The sequence below is a fragment of the Miniopterus natalensis genome, chromosome 1 (genome assembly GCF_054644295.1).
Source record: "Miniopterus natalensis isolate mMinNat1 chromosome 1, mMinNat1.hap1, whole genome shotgun sequence".
In the NCBI taxonomy this organism is placed as follows: Eukaryota; Metazoa; Chordata; class Mammalia; order Chiroptera; family Miniopteridae; genus Miniopterus; species Miniopterus natalensis.
The window spans coordinates 199,018,509-199,035,453 of record NC_142081.1 but is presented as its reverse complement, the minus strand read 5'-3'; the positions used below and the strand labels follow the sequence as shown (position 1 = coordinate 199,035,453).

General features: G+C 47.8%; 1 protein-coding gene across 2 annotated transcripts in view; it reads right to left on the bottom strand.

Annotated features, from left to right (window-relative positions):
• The window catches only part of TBC1D14 (TBC1 domain family member 14), a 75,307-nt gene that overhangs the window by 26,045 nt on the left and 32,317 nt on the right, over positions 1-16,945 (bottom strand). The window contains exon 3 of one of the 2 annotated variants that reach the window (XM_087828352.1): positions 16,377-16,497. In XM_087828352.1, the coding sequence (XP_087684478.1) occupies positions 16,377-16,497 (121 nt within the window). Of the gene's footprint in view, positions 1-2,594; positions 2,644-16,376; positions 16,498-16,945 lie in introns of those variants that run through there. The other variant, XM_087828358.1, reaches the window with a different exon arrangement.

Here is a 16,945-nt window from a genome sequence, read left to right as displayed (position 1 = left end):
CAACGGATCCCAACATCCTGCTACAGAAGGAATTTAGAACAGGGTTCTTCGAAGTTCTAGTGGCTAATAAACTTCAGTGGTCATGCCAGAGTGTTTTTTTTACATCAAACAATGAAAAGCATCGGAGTGCATATAGTAAGGCCAGTTTGTTCCAGTTATAAACCCAGTTTTATCTGTACGCTGAGTCTCAAATTGTCTAACAGGGTTGGGGGGAGTGTCGTGTCAGAAAAGTTTGAAAGCCACTAATTTAGAAGCATAGTAGGCTAAGTCCCTGCCCTGAGTGGCTCATCATGTATCCTACTGGGAAAACAAGACCAGCACCAATGAGACAGCAGCAAACGAAACTCGCTGCACCTGACGAGGGGCTAGGTTGTAGGGTGGGGTGTGGTCTGATGACCCAGCACAGGGTCCAGAAAGGCAGTAAGCAAGGGCAAATGAGCAGGACCTCAGCTCCACACTGGGGCCATGTGCAAAGCAGACTTAGCAGGCATGGGGAGAGGAAAAGGGCCTCATTTGTGAGGGGACCAAAGGGGGCGCAGCCCTTTGGGAGATGGCAAGAACCCAGCCTTCAAGGGCTCACTCTAGCAGGGGAAGGTAAGATGCCAGCAGAGGCTAGGAAGCCAAGACAGATCGTGAAAACTGCTATGAGAGTAAGCCACGTGCACCCAAGTGCTGCAGGAGCCCCGAGGACAGGGTGCCCATGGCTGGGGACAGAGCAAAGCCTCCCATAAAGGGTGCCATCTGAGTGGATGAAGGACAGGGGAGATCTGAGCCACGAAGGAGAGGAGTAAGCACAGGAACGGGCTAATTCAGGGTGAGCACATGCGCTGTGAAAGACGACCGATGTTGAGTGAAAACTGTTTGGCTCTGGATTTCATGATCTCAACAAGCGACCCAGAGCTGGCAGACAAGGAGAGCGGGGAGAGAGCTGGACTTACTACAGAGCCAGAGTAAACTGAGGTGCAGTGAGACTGTTAACTGCATCCCATGGCAGGGCCTACAGCACGTGGATGATCTGAGCAGTGCTAACAGCAAGGACAAGGGCACTAGACTCCTGAATTAAGTGTATAATTTGCCAGTTATAAGAGAAAAAAGGTCAAGTTCTCAAACGATGTAAAGAACTATTTCTGGAAGGGCGACAAGAGGGGCAGTCCATGCTACTTACAGGCTGTGGTGCTGAAAGATGGCCCATCACTTTAACAACCTGGCCAAGAGAAGCCCCCGGCTTCTGGGAGAGCTCCCCTTGCTGGAAGAGAAAGGGCCTTTGACTCAACTGTGTACAGTATCAGGATTAGCCTTTTACGATAACTACTGAGGGTTCTGGAGGAATTCTGGAATAAAGAGTGGCAGGTCACACGCGGTACTTATTAAAAGACAGACGTGAACCACATCAGTGACAGCACAGCACCACCTCTGCACAGGCTGAGGACCCAGGCAGCCTGCAGGGGAAGCATGGGGGTGGGTGGGGGGTGGCAGCAGGCCTGGGTCTGAACCATCAACTCCCATCCCAGGGGATCAGCGCCACCAGCAGCCTGACCTTGAGCACATTCCTTCGCCCTCCCAAGCCTGTTTCCTCATTTATTAAGTGATATTAAATGAGAATGAATTAACAGCCACAGCAGGTACCCAGACAATGACAGGGAGCATTACTGTCATTGCATTACTACAAAATTACTTTTCACAGTATTTCCCATTAAGGGTACTTAATAGGGTTGCGGTGAAGACTCAGGGTGAAGTCCCAGAACAGTGCAGCTGGTCTCACACTCTGACATTTGTAACAAGCAATTTGGGGGAGGGAGGGGCACTGTTTTAGAATATGACAGGAGACCTGTTTTGTTTCGCCGGTTTTGGTGGGGAAGAGTGGCCTCCGAAGGTCTTACAAACGCTTGGCTTTCCACAGTCCTGTTGACCATCGAGGCTTGATCTCACACTAAGGACCCCTCAGAGCCCTAGGGGCTCCTCATACTTCAGTTCTCTTATCTACCTTCAAAGGAATTTTCCCAGAAAGCATCCTCTAAGTTACTGGAAATGTTGGCATTTGGGATATCAACTCTCAGGAGACCTTTGCTAACTGTCATATCCCTTATACACCTGGAACACAAAAATGACCATGCGGACTGGTGAGGAAGACGTACTGGAACTGAACTGGGTTTTAAAGGGCCTGGCCGCTGTTGCAATCTGACCCTTGTTTGGACCCAGAGCAAAAGGTGCAGCTGATGTTCATACAAAGGCCTCCAGGATCACCGGCAAGGCCATGCTGCCTCTAAGAGGGATGCCTGGCCTGGCCTGGGCTGGGCTGACCTGAGTCTGAAAACAGGATGCAATCACATTTGGGGTGCTGAGAATTAGGAATCGCAGGGGGCGCGCTCGCTCCCTCTTACCGTCTCTCACAATGCCCATTAAAACCGAACCCTGTTAGAAAATTATACGAATCAAAGACACAAAGAATGGCAAGCAGGAGGAAGCACAGCCGCGGCCCCACGCAGGCTTCGGCTCCGTGGGGCGGATGAATGTAGCACATGCACACGGGCGCACCCACACCGGCACGCCGGGCAGGGGGCAGCCCCTCGGAGGGGCGAGCCGGCCCCACTCACCATGAACGCCGGGGGCTCAGAGGCGCGCGGCCGGCGGCTCCATGCCGAGCGCGGGGCTCCGGGACCTGGGCGGCTCCGGCGGGGCGGGCGGGGGCGGCAGGCCGCTCAATCGTGCGCAGAGGCGCGCAGCCGATCCGCGCTCTGCCTCGGCGCGTCAGGCCTGGCTGCGGGGCCCTGCGCGGGGGAGGGCGGCGGGGGCGGAGAGACCGCTGGGTCCGCAGTCCCGCAGGTAGAGAAGGGGCGGCAAGTGCTCCTGGCGCACCTGGTGCGGATGCGGGGCGCGTAGGTGCCGGCGCTCCGGGTCCCCAGCCCGCGGCCTAACTGCTCGCGGCGCCTGGGCATGGACCTCCCTCCGCGGGGAGCGGCGGGCGCGCCGCAGCCACAGCCGCAGCCACAGCGACGCTCTGCTCCGCAGGCTGTCCAGTGAGAAGCGTGTTACCCAGAGGAGCTGCGCACAAGGATTAACACGGGCCCCCTGGGGGGGGGGGGGGGGGTTGTGAGCAGTTTTTACTCGGTGGCTCATGTTTTCCACGGTAAGATTGGTTCGGTCGCAGCTTCAGGGACGCGCAGAAATCTGACCAGTGGCTGCTCATCACTTAAACCTCGCGCTTCAGACCAGGGCATGCAAGTTATACTTCAATTTTTAAAAATGTTTAAAATCTGCGTAGGCTCACAATTATTTCTGGTCTGCCCGTGGGCCCAGTGTCCGAGGACTGAGCAAACTGGGTCTGAGACACACGAGACCCTCCTGTGCGGGAAACCCACGCGCCCCGCCGACTTCTGGGTAAGCAGCGCTACAAACCACCCCAGAAACACGGCGGTCCGGGGAGGCCGGGGACGTCCACCCGGCCATCAGTCAGGCAGTGACCAGCGGTGCTAAGGCTGTGGGGACACTGGGACTCGCCTAAGCCACGGGCACGTGCAGCCACTTTGGAAAGCGTCATTTTCTTACACAGCTCCACCCGCACCTGCCGCATTCCCGCCTACCTAAGAGAAACAGGGTGCACGTCAGCATGCGGATGTTCACAGGCGGTTATTCCTAATGCCAGTCACCAGCAAGGCCCGAAAGCCCAGGAGGGGGAACGCGCCACAGCCCTCAGAGGCCAGGAGCGCGGGCGCCCCACATGCCAAGTCCGAGGTGCCAGGCGACCACCATGGGCACGACCCCACTCACAGAATTTCTTTACAAGGCAGGTCTCTGGTGAGAAAGCAAATGAGAGCTTGCGAAGCTGGCGGTGGAGCGGTGGAGCGGAGAGCCGGGCAGCCAGCCGAGGGATGGAGCGTTCCCAACCGGCCTGCAGGGAGCTGGCACACTGCACAAGTGCAGAGACATCCGGACCACGCGCACGAGTGGGTTCCACGGCCCAGTGCGCAACTGTGCTTCAACAAAGCTGTTTTAAAGATGGGATAAAGTGCAGAGGCTGATTCTGGCTGGAAGGGTTACAGAAAACCTCTTTAAGGAAAAGTATTCAGAGTTTGGAAATCAGGAGAGTGGGAGATTGTGTGGTGTCCTTTCAATTCACAGCTGGGCATTTTTAACACTCCTGCCTCAAGTTCATTTAGTTCCCCAGGAGAATGTGAGCCCAGGAACTGTGAAGGGGCATACTACTTGTGGATTTATGCCCAACAGAAAAGACAACTCCAAAGATGACGTTTTCTGTCCCCACTAGTTTGTCTGTTGATTTAAATCTAATCTAGCAATCTTACTCCAATTCTTCTGTTTTTATGCCTATAAATACCTAGTTTTTCAAATATTTGCCCTTGTTATCAACGTTACCATCTTACCCATCTCCTCGATGTCTTAAATGAATCTTTGACCCATGGTAATTTTTTTAAAAAGGTAGTCGCGAAAAATGGTAGAATAACTGTTTTCTGTTAAGAGACTAAAGGAACAAATAACTAAGGTAAACTGGGGAAAGTAGAATATGTTCTGGTCGAGAACATGGACGTGGTCTTGGTCAGAGGCTCCCATGGACTGACAGCATTTTCTGAGGCGTGTTAACTGCCTCAGGGTTATGTAGGGGAGTGTCTTTCCTAGGAAGAGCAGAATGCAGCATATTTAGGGTTAAGATGTCACTGTATCTGTGACTTACTTTCAAATGGTTCCATTTTTTAAAAAAAAGAAAGAGGCACAGAACAATGAATAAGGCAAACTATCAGCAGTTTTATCTAAGTGGAGCACACGGGTGGCTCACTAAATCATTTTTCTGAACCCTTATTTACGTTGAAAATTTTTCTTTATAAGGGGCAGAGGCTAGACGACTGGTGACAAACCCTTCAGATCTGGTCTTAAATACCCATCCCCGCAGAAACCCTCCCTGCCAGGCTAAGCAGGGCCCTGTGTGTCTGCCCCTGCATCAGGCTGTTTTCTCACAGCGCTTAGTCACAACCTGTAATTACACGACTATCTGATTAATAGTCATTTCCTTCAAGAGACCTTGAAACCTCTGAGGGTGGAGACTTCAGGGGTCTTTTCACAACTAGAGCCTTTGTTAAGGACACGGCACACAGCGGACACTCAGCACTTGTGGAATCGATTATCAATCATTTTCCCTCCTCCCTCCCTCCCTCCCTCCCTCCCTCCCTCTCCCTTCTTCCCTCCCTTCCTCCTGCCTTTCCTTCCTTCCCTCCCTCCCTTCCTCCCGCCTTTCCTTCCTTTCCTCCTTCCCTTCCTCTCTCCCTCCCTCCCTCCTTTCCCTCCCTCCCTCCCTCCCTCATCCATCCATCCATCCATCCATCCATCCATCCATCCATCCATCCATCCATCCATCCATCCCTTCTTTCCTTCCTTCCAGCACTCACGGTGCTTGGCCCAAGGAATAAACAAAGTCAGTGCCCTGAGTCGCTCACAGACCAGCACTTGAATTACTGTGCTACACTGGTGCTCTGCCCCAGGACTGAGAGAAACCTCTGAGGTTTCCAAGGGTCCCAGGAAGTGGCTGACCCAGCCCCAGGGGTTACTGGTAACTTTCTGGAGACAATTTCTGCAGGTAAAAGAGGGCTAATGCTGGGAAGTCCTGTGCTCACAGACAGGTGAGGGTTCTCGGCCTTCCACGACTCTTCCCAACACCTAGTGCCACACACACTTTAGATGCCAGCCAACCTGAGCCCATGGGCTCAACTTAAATATGAGATGTGTCAAGCATATGTTAATATGCATTAAGGTATACTTACCCAAACACACTGCTCATCTCTTCTGGCAGGATGTAACCTGCAAGTTACTATCATATATTTCAGAATTGAGCACTGTTTACAAAGTTTTAACTATACATTATACCATATGATGACCGCCTGACTTTTACTAAAAGTGAATGGTGGCCCCCAAATATGCCCATATATTAATCCCTGAGACCTGGGACTGTTACCTTATGCGGCAGAGGGGACTTTCCAGATGTGATTAGCACAGTGGACCCTGAGATAGGGAGATTATCCTGGATTACCTGGGTGGGCCCAAAATAACCACAACTGTCTTTAAAAGATGCAAGCGGATGGAGATGTGACTACAGAAAGAGAAGGCAATGTGTCGATGGAAACAGAGACGAGTGCTGCAGCTACAAGCCAAGGAATGCCTGCAGCATCTAGAAGCTGGAAGAGAGAGAACAGATACTCTCCTGGAGTCTCTAGAAAGCCCAGCCCAGCCAACACCTTTATCTTAATCTGGAAGACTCATTTTGGACGTCTGACCTCTAAAACTATAGGAGAATAAATCTGTATTGTTTTAAGCCACCAAGTTTGTGGTAATTTGTTAGAGCCACAACAGGAAACTAATACAAGTACCATCAGCATCATATCCCCTGCTCCCCCCTTTTTCCCCCAGATACTCAGGGTCCAAGTGACTTCCCCTAGTTAACAGCTGGTAAGTGGCAGGGCAGGGTTTAAACCCCAGCAGTCTGATTCCAGAGTCTCTTACTGTCAACTTCCTTGATGTGATGCTGCTGACCTAAGATTTCAATTTCCTAAAACAGTGTTCCCTTCATGCCTGAAGGCCACGCTAACTATCTGACATGGGCATAAGCCCAAGGAAAAACCGCAACCCTTGTCTATTAATTCAGGGGATACTACGCAGCTTCTAGTGCCAACAAGAAGACTCCCTCCAAAGTGCTTCCACACGCTGACATGATGCTTTGTTAAGTAATATTCTGAGTTCAATTTCAACAAGTAACTTAAAGGAAAATTTAGAAATAGCCTTACAAGTCCTATGCAGTCCCTTGTGAAGGGGAGCAGAATATGCCACCCCAAAATGTGCCACTTTAGCATACTGAGTATTTTGGATTAAAGTTACTTGAGAAACAGCTGGTACAAGAAGGATGCTCTGGTTCCTTTGCCCCTGCGAGCAGAGTAATCTCCCATGTGAAAGGTGCCCCGTACCAGGAGGGTGGAAGGCATCCTTCTCACCAGGGACAGGGAATTCTGGGCCAAGGAGGCTCTATAAACAAACCTTGTTACTTCATCTCTTACCACCCCAAACTCACACACCTGTGTCTCGTCCACTCTTCACAAATTTAGTTTTGTCTAAAAGCTATAAAAGCCTCCCGCGTTGATCACTTCTTTGAGTCTCATATTTTTATGGGGCTCCTGTACACACGAAATTACATTTGTTTTTCTCCTGTTAATCTGTTATGTCAATGTAATCAATAGATGAGCTAAGACCTGGAAGGAAAGAAGAAAACCCTTTTGGCCCCTGCCCTTGCTGATTATGCCTCCTCGAGAGTGCCTACTGTGCGCCTGGCCGTGAACTATGCGCCGGCAGCATAAGACAAGCCAGCCACGCCTGTGCCCATCGGCCACTGAAAAAGGCCCAAGGAAGTGGCTCCCCGGCTGCACCCACAGTGTTGAAGAGATTCCAAAAGGCTTTAAAATCTCACAGTCTTCCACTGGGAATTAGATCAACAGGAAAGGGAAGTTTTCTCTGGCTGTCAATGTTTTCTTAAGAACACACTAAACTGCCCGGAGGGGAGGGCAAAAACATTTGAAAGCTCCCAAGGGCTACATCTCCGGGTCTTCCTAGGAAGCTGCCTCAATTCATCAAGTTCCATGAAATGCACCTTTTCAGTTCAGGCTATAAAACAGGCCAGCAGACTGCAGACACTGTCACCAAGGCCAGTCAGAATCTGGACTCAGAACACAGACAGTCCTCTCTGAATAAGCGCAGGGTACCAAGTTTTCGAGTCGTGTCCACAGCTTCCTGAGTCCCTCGCCCGTCCATACTAGGGAGACTGGGCCCAACTCCCACAGCCTGGGATCCCGTCTCAGAGCGCTTCTATGTGGGTGGCATGTGTATGGATGTGATCTGACACAGAAAGGCTTGGGAGGGTAGGCACGAAACTGTCAGAAGCTCCAACCAGGACAGGGCTGTGCAGTCTCCAAGTGAAGAGGGCTTTCCTGTTTTCTCTGCCTACTTCTATCATTTGGGTATTTTACAGGTACTTTCTCATGCACTGTTTATAACTTGAAAAACCATTCTTAAGCCATTTTCAGATGGAATCCGAGACTGATATTGCCAACTGCCATTTCCAAACCACTCTGAACATGCCTGCAGCAGTTTTTAAATTTCATCCACCCGTGAGAGGGAAGGTGTAGCCATGAAGGGGGCCAGAATGAGAGAGACCAATGGCGCTCACTAGGCTCCCACTGGACACCACCTGCTGCTCTCAGAGCGCCCATGCTTTTCTTACTCAAACCTCACACCTCACAGGCATGGGCAAGGTGGACACTACCTTTGCAGAGGAGACGGAAGTTCAGAGAAGCAAAGTTGCTGGCTTAAGGCCAAACAACTGACTGTGGACAGAAGCAAGATGGACTCAAGGCCCTCTGGACCCAAAGTCAAGTCCTTCCAGAAATGTGCATCTAACAACCACTGTGGTGAGCAGCTTCAGCAGCTGTACCAGATTCAGAGCCATTTCACCCACAGCAAGAATGAAATATGTTAACTGGCTAATCTATATATAGTATTATAATATTTATTTACTTAATGACACAGTTTTAAGTTAGTTTACTTGTTCCTTGTATAGTTTCTTAAGGTAGAAAATGAGATGATTGATTCGAGAACTTTTTCACTATAAATTTCCCTCTCAGCACTCTACCCCACAAACTTTGATAGCTCATATTTTTGTTTGGTTCCAAACATTTTCTGATTTTCTTCATGACGTCCGTTGTCCCATGATTTATTCAGAAGTGGGTTACTTGTTTAATTCCCAAGTTTGGAGAGATGCACTTGTCCTCTTTGTCACTGCTTTCTAGTGTAATTCTCCTGTGGTTAGAGAACTTGTTTTGTATAACTTTAACATTCCAAATTCGTAGTTTCTGTTGCAATGCAGGTTACATAAGGTCTATCTTGGTGAGTGTTCCGTGCGTACTTGGAAAGAACGTGTGCTGTGCGCTTGCTGGAGGGTGACGTGTCCCCTAAGCATCAGTCCTGCACGCTGCCGGTCAGCTCTTCTGTCCTGGCTGATTCTGTAAACAGCTCTACCAGTTGCTGTTCAGAGAGGAGAGCCAGCGCTCCGACTAAGGCTGGACTTGCCCCCCTCCCACCTGTCAGCGTGCACCATGTGGCCTGCAGCTGTCACCAGGTGCACACACATTGAGAATCAGCCTGTCTTCATGAGCTGATCTCCCACCTTCTGCTGACTTCCATTGCTCTGAGGTCCTTTTCTGACACTCAAATATCTGCTCCATCTTCATCTTGCTTAGTATTTTCATGGTACATCTTACCCATCCTGTCATTTTTTTAAATTTTTTTTTTTTAATATATCTTTATTGATTTCAGAGAGAGGAAAGAAGAGGGAGAGAAGGAGATAGAAACATCAATGATGAGAGAGTCATTGATCGGCTGCCTAGCCTGAAACCCAGGCATGTGCCCTGACTGGGAATCGAACCCCGATCGCCTGGATCCTAGGTCGATGCTCAACCGCTGAGCCAAGCCCGGCTGGGCCATCCTGTCATTTTAACCACAACTTTTTATGTAGAGTTTCTTTTATACAGCATAAAGTTGGGTCATTTTTTAACCCATTCTGACCACCTGTCAGGATCAGGTATTCAGACGCACAATTAGTATGTGCAGACCATTTACACTAATGTAGTATGTTTCCATTTAGACCTACCATCTTATTTGTTTCCTATTTTTCCTCCCTCTTATTTCTTCTTTCCTGCCTTGATTTTGGTTCTTTAACTTATTTTAGAATTCCATTTTAATTTATTTGGTTTCTGGCTCTCTTTAGTAGGTGCTCTAGGGATTAAAATATACTTAATGTTTCACAATGTATTTAAAACCAATTATTTGACCACTTCAGGTGGAATGTAGAAACTTTACCACAATATCACCTCCCTCTTTATATTTTCATCTTATACAGGGTGTCCCAAAAAATGTATACACGCTTTGGATAATTATAAAGGCAGTGTTTATTAAAATACATTCATTTTCAAAATGTAATCAAATCTATAGACAGTGTGTATACATTTTTTTGGGATACCCTATATAGTACATCTACATACACTGAAAACCCCAGACATTACTATTTTTCTTTCAACCAAGTACATTTTAAAGAACCTGTTAAGAGAACCACAGTCTCCTGTATTTACCCTACGCATGTGCCACTTCTGTTCCTCTTCCTTCCTAAGTTTCAAGTCTCCTTCTAGCACAACGTCCCCACTGTCTGAAAAGCTTCCTTTGGCAATTCTTTTAGATCTGCTGGCCACAAATTCTGCTAGTTTTCCTTCATCTGAGAATACCTTTATTCCACTTTCATTTCTAGGCATTTTTGCTAGCTACAGGATTTGGGTTGTTAGCTCTTTGCTTTCAGCACTTCAAAAACACTGTCTCACCTCCCTCTGGCCTCCATGGTTTCTGACGACAACATCACTCACTCGCATTGTTGTTCCCCAGTAAGTAATGTTTCCTTGGCTGCTTGTAGAGTTTTTTTGTCTTTATTTTTAGCAATTTGGTTATGATGTGTCTGGACATGGACTTCTTTTGTCTTTATCCTGTTTAGCGTTGACAGAGCCCCCTCCCCCAAATATGTACATTTATGTCTTTTGCCAGATTTAAAACATATTCACTGATCCCAACATATTTTTCTGCATCATGTTTTCCTGCTCTCCTTCTGAAATGCCAGTAACACAAACATTAGACTTTTTTAATGTCCCACATGTCCCTAAGGCTCTGCTCATTTTCCCCCCAATCTTTTTCTCTGTACTATTCAGACTGGATAATTCCTATTGATCTAAAAGTTCACTCACTTTCCTCTATCATCTCCACCCTGCTATTGAGCCTATCCAGTTGGTTTTATTTCAGTTACTGCATTTCTCAGTTATAAAATTTCTATGTAGTCCTTCTTTCTATTTTCTCTTTCTTTACTGACATATCCTGTCTTCCCATTTCAGGAGTGTTTGCCCGTACTTGTTGGAACATTTTTGTAACTGCTGCTTCTTAGTCTGTACTGGATAATTCTAACACCTGTGCTATCTTGGCATGGGTGTCTGTCTGTCTGTCCCATGTGAGTTGACATTTTCCTAGTTTTTCATACACCAAGTAATTTTTAATTGCGTTCTAGGTATTTGGAATATTGTTACGAGGCTCTGGGTTTTGTCTAACCCCTTGGAGAATGTTGATACTTTTGTTTTAGCTAGCAAATGACCTGGCTGGACTCCAGACCCAAGTCCCACCCAGCCTTCTGTGAGCTGTGGTTCCAAAGTCAGCTAAGATTTCAAAGCCTTTGCTGTACTGGGTGAATCTATCTCACGTGTGCCCCACCCAGGGGCCAGTCTGGGATCTGTGTGGTGGTCTATCCCCAAGGTCAGTTCTCAAAGTCTATGTATGCTATTTGGGTCAGATCCATGTATCCACAACTCAGGAGTAAGCCCAGGAGATCATAACTAACTGAAAGGGTCACTTTCCTGAACTCTTCCTTCCCACACTGCCCCCAGTACTGGCTGGTTCCCTTGGTCTCCCTTTTTCTGGTTCTCTAGCCACACTCTTCCCACAACTATGTCTGTCTGGGGCTAAGTGTTGGGGAAGAGAGAATAAAGCACCAGGGGTTTGCCCCCACCTTCTTGGAAATGAAACTTCTCTAATCTGTTCCCTTCCTGAAAGTTTTATGCTCCTGCCAGCCCTTGCTCTGCTGCCAGGAGACTTCTTGGGGGCTGGGTGTATGAGAACAGAGAAGACAAAAATGAAGTGTGGGGCTTCTGCATTCTCTCTGAGTGCTGAGACCCCCTCCTCACATCAGAACCAGAGCATCTCCTAGCACTCTCTCTGTCCATGTTAACACCCACTTCTGGGTTTGGGGTACCCTGAATCCAGGCTGTAAAATAGCAAAGGGGAAAAGTGGTAAACTTGGTCAATTCAGGGGTACTTCAAATTCTTCTTTTCCTCCCCAACCCCCCGCTACTGTTACTCTTCCAAATCCTCTAACAGCTATTCCATGTGTTATGTTCAAGCGCCATAGCTGCATCCACTGGGGAGACGGAGCAGAGTGTACCTACTACTCCTTACACAGAACTGGGGTTGCTCTTTGTAAACTGGTTCAAACCCACTTTCCAAAGATGTATGTATGGGATGATGGCCATGGAGGGAGTTTTCTTATTTTAGAATCTACCTGTATGCCCACCCATTACCTGCACTGACCACCAAGGCTTATCCCTTCTGCAGTTTGTGATGATTTATGATTCCTAAGCACCCCAGACTTCTCAGAACCCAGAGCTGGGAAGAATGACTATCACTTTAAGATGTCCTGGATTTGCCCTCTTCTGGGATTCTCTCTTTAACATCTAACCGCTGACTTCAAATTCCAAAAGGCCATCCAAGACATTCCGGGTTATAAAAACCCAAACACACACACTCATCTTTGCTCACATGGCAGTATTTTATCTAGGACACTGAAGTCCACAGCCTGTCCTTTCCTGCAGCTATCCTCACCACCATCAGCAGCTGCCTCCAAGCCCAACCAAGCAGCTCAAACTTTCTGCTCAGCCTCATTTCCTGAAAATAGTGCCAATTTCTCAAGTCTATGTACACAGTGTTATGTTTAAAAGATTCACAAACTCTGTCCTTGCCCTGGGCAGTGTGGTTCAGTGATTAGAGCATTGGCCCATGCACCAAAGGGTCAAGGGTTCGATTCCCAGTCAAGAGCAGGTACCTGGGTTGCAGGTTCGATCCCCACATGCAGGAGGCAACCCATCAATGTGTCTCTCTCCCACCGATGGTTCTCTCTCTCTCTCTCCCCTTCCCTTGCCCCCTCCTTTCCTTCCACTCTCTCTAAAAATCAATAGGAAAAATATCCTCGGCTGGGGATTAGCAAAACCAAACCAAAAAAACCTGTCTTAAAGCCTCCCCAAAAGTCTCTAGCCCTGAGTCCTGCTGACATCCACTCAAATTACAAAGTTACTTTTAAAGTGGTCTTTTCTTTAAAAAAATTTAAAAGTGCATGGAAAATTACTGAAAAATACCAAAATGCAAACCATAGTTATTTGGGGGCGGTAAGACTCTAGGTGTTTTCTTTTTCTTAATTTGCTGATATCTTATATGTCTTCTACAAATTAATGTAACTAGGAAGTATGTATTGCTAACTTATCTTTAAAAACCCATTCCTCATTTCCCAATAACTGGAGCAACTGGAGGACCATTAAGCCATGACCATCTCATGCCAGGCTATACCAGTAAGACTCGCTAACACGGTTTCACCCACACAACTTCACTGGAGATCAGAATTCCCCAGCGAGCCACTGCTTCTCAAATAAGACTAGATAGGATTCACCTGCAGAGCTCAAACATACAAGAAACACCTGTCTGAATGGAAGGGGTTGTGAGAAAAGAGTAGAGAGCAGTTCTAAAGTTTAAGGCCTGAGAGGGCCATGTCTATCATTTACCAAAATGAGGGAAGTGCAAGGGAACAGGCCCAACAAAGTGGAAAGGAAGAAAATAAAGTTTAGGCCTACCCTTGCTGAACAGGAAACGCCTATCAGCCACCCACATGCAGCTGGCCAACAGGCAGCTGGACACCGTCTGGAGTTCAGAGATGCGGTCCGGGCTGCAGTCACATGTGGGGGCTGTCAGTGAGGTGTGACATGCAGAGCCTTGAGTCCAGCTGAGATCTCTCAGAGGGTGCCCACAGACAGAGAAGCACCCAGAGGCAGCACGAGACCGACCCCAACACAGTAATGTGTGTGGAACAAGCAAATGAAGGGGTCTAGGCAGGGCTCAGGTTCATTCTCGAGCACAGTTTCACTTCCTGCTGTCCATGGCAGACTTGTCACAGGACAAAAACAATGACATCAAACACTCCCCAGCACTCAAAACATCCAGTGCTGCTCGGAGCACAAGATGAATAGTCACCTGTTTAATGCTCACCTCGGTACTCCCTTCTCCAAATCTCAGAAAGAGGGAGAGGAGGTTCAGAAAGGTTAAGTAACATGCCCAAAGCCACAGAGAAAACTGGCAGAGCTGGGACACAAAGCCTAGTGTCTGACTCACTGTCTGTGTCCTTAAATCACTATGTGACGCTGCTTCTCTTAAGTAATGCAAACACTGCAAAAGAAGGGAAGGGTTAGTTTCCCAAACACCGTACTGATGCCTTCGCTCTCACTGGAGTTGTCATCACCACTTGGGATCGCAAGTCTAGGCCCTCAGGCCCCAGCACGGGCTCTCTAAAGGAGCTGATGTTTGTGTCAGCAGCCAGCTTGAGCATGGGGCCCAGGAGCCTCCCACAGTGGCAGGGCTCTGGATCCCTCTCAGGCCCTGCCAGCTTGGGGGAGGGAGGGAGGAAAGGGATGAGAGATGAGAGATGAGAGATGAGAGATGAGAGATGAGAGGGCAGAGACACAAAGCACAAGCAAACAGAGCATGGCAGGGCTGTATGAGTCATGCAGGCACAGTTACATCCTTCATTATTGATGGCTGAAGCCAGACTGTCCTCCTCTCGGCGGTGGTGTGTTACCACAGAATGCTTGACCTATTCATTTCAGTTCACAAAACCCTTCAAGTTCAGGAACACATCCATGCCCACCTTAAAAAAAATGTGTGACAAAGGCAGCAAAGAAACTTAAACATGATGTAAGTAATATTAAGAATAAATCTATTTTCTAAATAAATCTAAATCTATGACAGTTACTTTCTTGAAAGTATGGATTTCTTTTAAAATATTTTAACTGCTTGGCTACTTAATTTCCTAAGAAATGTACTGCAGAGCTTTGCAAACAAACTCATCATCATGTCTTACTTTTTTATGCCATTTAAAAAAGCCTACACAATAAGTGATCCGAATTCAAAATGTAACAGTCTGTAAAAATGAACTCCAACAATGATTTGGGAGGCTCCTGGGTCCAGACAACAGCTATAGGGACTGTTAGACCACATTCCAAACACATTAAACTTAACAAGGCATAAAAGGAGCAAACCCGCCTTGTCCAAGCCAGGACCCAGCGTGCACTCACGGCCTCGCCCCACACACTGCTCACCTGCATCTAACAGGTTCACACTCAGAGGGCCATCCTCGCAACCCTCAACTGCCACAGCCTGAGCCAGATGCCACTTTCTCTCACCTGGACTAGTGCAAGAGCCATGTTCTCGCCAGGTGACCACATGGCTCTGTGCATAGGTCAGAGCCTGCAGGCCAGGGCCAGGCTCCAGGCACATCACATCGCGTCACATCACACAGTCCAGTGGACAGCCCCCCTCTGCCTCCTGCTCATGCTGCCCCTTCCAGCACAGAGGCAGAGGAGCAGTGGGGCCAACTGCCGGGCTGAACTCCAGCTCTGCCAATCACGAGCTGTACAAGTCACTTGGCCCGTGTCTCAGTGCTTCTTCGGTACAAGGACAATAATGGTATTTTCTTCATAAGGTTGCTGCAAGTTTTAAATGAACTAGAAACCCAAGAGCTGACTCCCTTAAAATTAGCACAAGTAAACACTCAGTACGTGATCCATCCCCATTATTATTATTTCTCCACCTCCACACTCAACCTCCAGGGTGGCCTTGCCCAGCAGGCCCTGCTGCCCTCTTCATGCACCTGTGCTGCACTAGAATCACCTCCCCAGAGGACGCTACTGAACACAGGTGCTGTGTCACCGCTCTAAACCCAGAGCAGAGCGAGGGCTTGCATTAGTAGACCCTTAAGTGTTTGTTGAACAATTATCAATGAATATAAAACTGAGGTCGGAGGGGTGGGCAAATAGGCACTCCCAGAATGCTGGGCTCAAGGTCTAGAAGAGGCAGTGGTAAAGGTAAGCCCCCAGCCCTGCTGTGTCCCTGCATGAGCCCCTCCTTAAAAAAATAAGCACATGTCTCCAGCTGCTGGCATCTCCCCTCCATGGGGAGCCCAGCGACGATGAGACAAAACAGGCCTGGCCGACCCTGAACCCTATGCCCTCCCCAGCAGACAGGAGCAGGGGTCACTACAGCTGGGTCGAGCAACAGCCTGGCTTCCTGGCCAAAGCAGCACCGGAAGGATTCAGTTCCAGGAAACCCCGGGAGCATGCTTATCACACACAGTCAATAAATCAACAATAAACACATTTGCAACTATTACTAGAAAAAACCGCCTAAATTAAATCAATTTATAAATATCTAAAGCGCAGTTTGCTCAACTGAACACTGATGAGCATGCTGCAAACTGTAAGAAATGATAAAGGTTAAAGTCATCGACATTCTGAGGACAGACTTAAGTTTTACGAAGTTGGCATACAAATTAAGACAAAGTGTCCCAGTTTCAAAGCCTCCAAAACAGTCATTGTTGCAAGGTTCATAAATATATGCTGTACGGCACACTTCTGTGTGTTTATCTTGTATACCTTTTGCATTTTCTTTGACTCTTTCTGAGCATTCTCTCGGAGAGGTATTTTTCCAAATAACTTCCATCCCAAGTCATTTTGTTTGTCAAGTCTTGCATTTTGTTTTCTAGCACGCAAATTCCTATAGGAAGAAAATAAAAGGGTTAGGAAACTTCTAGGCGCTTACACAAACATCAGGACAGCCGCAGCTCTCTAATGAAAACAAGCAGACTTCCTGTGACAGGACAAAGTGGGGAACCACAAACTTCAATTTTCCAGATTCGATTTCCATACAGACACAGAATAATTATGCAGCAGGTGAAAGACTTTGAACCTCAAGCAAGCTTTTTATTATTATTCACTGTTATGTGTACAAATTCTATAATTTAGAGTCAGGAAATGTATTACATCATAACAAAGTATATCAGAAAAAGTGAACTTTGAGGTCAGACCAAAGTGGACTGAAACTGGCTCAACTGTTCACTAGCTGTGTGACTCTGACCTGTGTACCAACCTCTCTGGGCCTCACTTTCCTTATTTTTTACAAGGGTCTTTGAAGGAATTAAAATGATAGGCACACCATCAGTGCC